This window comes from Pinus tabuliformis, chromosome 2_2 (assembly GCF_031772625.1).
Source record: "Pinus tabuliformis cultivar Carrire ecotype Pingquan chromosome 2_2, CPIR1, whole genome shotgun sequence".
Classification (NCBI taxonomy): domain Eukaryota; kingdom Viridiplantae; phylum Streptophyta; class Pinopsida; order Pinales; family Pinaceae; genus Pinus; species Pinus tabuliformis.
The window spans coordinates 559,885,036-559,887,434 of NC_142300.1; the positions used below are offsets into that span (position 1 = coordinate 559,885,036).

At 41.3% G+C, this 2,399-nt stretch overlaps 1 protein-coding gene across 1 annotated transcript; it reads left to right on the plus strand.

Annotated features, from left to right (window-relative positions):
- Window positions 1–1,194: 1,194 nt before the first annotated feature.
- On the plus strand, window positions 1,195–2,082 carry LOC149193874 (uncharacterized). Its single transcript, XM_089404954.1, has one exon. The coding sequence runs from the start codon at window positions 1,317–1,319 to the stop codon at window positions 1,923–1,925; it is 609 nt and encodes a 202-aa protein (XP_089261080.1). The 5' UTR covers window positions 1,195–1,316; the 3' UTR covers window positions 1,926–2,082.
- The last annotated feature ends 317 nt before the right edge of the window (window positions 2,083–2,399 follow it).

Here is a 2,399-nt window from a genome sequence, read left to right on the forward strand (position 1 = left end):
CATTCCCTTCATATCAATTTGCCATTCCAATAACTTTTTCATATCAATTTGCCATTCCAATAACTTTTACCGGTTGTTTAATAAAATAAAGTTAATATTCCCATTAATTTTATAAAATTGCTATAATTTCATCTAGAAAGTCATTTTACGCCAGAGTCAAATTATTTAAATTTTACGCCAGAGTCAAATTATTTAAATTTTAAAGCTCAACAACTGTAAACCACATTTTTCAAAATTTCAACCAAAACTTTACTAAAATCAAGCTAGAATTTCCATTATATTCCGAACAAAATTATGATCTCATTAAACTACTCAAATTCGAATTCCAATAAATTTGCCACCTTGAATTCCAAAACTAAGTCCAAGATTCCGATCAATTTTCCAAACAATTAAGTCGGTTTCAAAACGTGAAACTGAAATTAACTTCTGGAATTTCGAACAGATTCAACTTCTAATTCAAAAGAAAGTCCAGCGTCATAAAATTAACTTTTCCCCGTACAAAATCAATTCTCAGTACATTCCACATGTACTTTGAAATATTGTCAGTGCATTTTACATGAAGTTTGAACCCTAAAATACTCATACGGCAAATACAAAGGAATTTATACAAAGCTGCACTATATCAAAGTATGCAGAGTGAATAAAGTAAAAGTGAATGGCTCCAAATCAAACCACTAGGAATGAAATGACACAAAGGTTGGAATCCAAGGTTCAATTATTCATTCAACCCATGGTAAGTAAATTGTGTTGAAAAAGATATACCTCACATGTCAAGCAACGGGCAGATTCTGACAGATGTTGGGGCCAATTCCACCTGGCCCTCTGAGATATGAATACCATTCAATGTACCTTCCATCGCTTCGCTATCGGGAATCCAGAGGCCGGATCCATGAGCTGGAGGGCACTTGTCACGTTCTGCGAATTAATGGCATAATAAAATTCAAGAAAAGGGCGGGCAGATAATGGATGGGAATCTTTCAAATGATGACATAAACCGACAGCATCTTCCCCTTTATCTATTTTAAAAAAAGGGTATGCCTTCCCAGCGGGGTGCCACCTCGTCCTTAAGCGATTCGCGCATTTAGAATTCCCAGGTGGGCCCCAACCACGCTCGTGCTCGCTATCAATGGGATTTTGGGATTTTTTTTTCCTTTCACACTGAAATCTTTGAAATTTCACCGAAAATCCCGTCAATCTAACGGACGGAAAGCTGGGCCGTTAGGGCGGGAGGCGCGAGGTGAAATGCTATAAATTCACACGCGCAGCTCCACTCTGTTTGCCCGGCTGGCGACCTAACGATCTCCGTTTGTTTAAAAATGGAGACGAAGAGTCAATCCACCAGCGGCCGAGCGCAGCCTCCTCCGCCCTTCGGCTTCATCAGATCGCTTTCCCCCACGCGCCACTTCCATTCCCCGTCCTCCTCCTTTTCTTCTTCTTCGTCTCCTGCCGTCAATTTTGCCGTCCACAATCCGTTATCCCCCACTCGTGCTAATCATTCCGTTTCATCTTCCGTTAGTTTAGCCCTGCGCAGATCCGTTTCTCCGAACACGAAGTTGCAGGTTCGATCCGCAGGCTCACCTCCTAAAGGCGGTGTCCAGGGGAAGCCCATTTCGTCTGCTTCCAGTCCGGCAAAGATGAGGAAGACATGCATGTGTTCGCCTACAACTCATCCAGGTTCTTTCCGTTGCAGTCTTCATAGAAAAAACAGTAATTCTTCTTCTTCTTCGGCGCATTCTCAGTTAAATGCAAGAAGATCCGCCATGGCGAATTCCCTTGTAAGGATCGGCAGCGTCGAAGGAGAATGGGTGAAAAGAGCCCTCACGGCTCTGATACGCCCTTCCAGCCACCATATGCGAAGAAGAACATCCTTCCAGCCACGGCCAAGCAGACTCTGCCATATGTCCAGGGCCGAAGATTTCTCCTGATCGAAGCCGGACTGCACCGATCCAAGATATTATTACCAGTAGATAGCTTCATCATGTATATAATCCATTGCAAACCACTGAGAAATATCAAGAACCGGCCTGAGTTTGTAACGTAATCATGTACATATATATAAAATATCACAGGTATTTCTTTTAATCTGTGATTCCAGGGTTTTAAGCTCGGGATTACTGCGCCGATTTGTTTCCGTAATGATCTAATAAACAGCTATCTTTATATTGAAGATTGATGTTTTAATAATAAGTTTGACCCTTTCAAATATGTGAGCGAGCAACCCTAGTAGACTGTATTAAAACCCTAACTCAGATACTATGTGTAATGCAATGAATTAACAATGTCTGTAAAATATGTGTTTTATTCCAATAATCGAGAGCACTGGCGTTAATTTTAGAGCGAAGCCATGGGCAGGCTGTTCATCTGGTATCAAGTTAGCAGTTAAAGGCAAAGGCCATTAT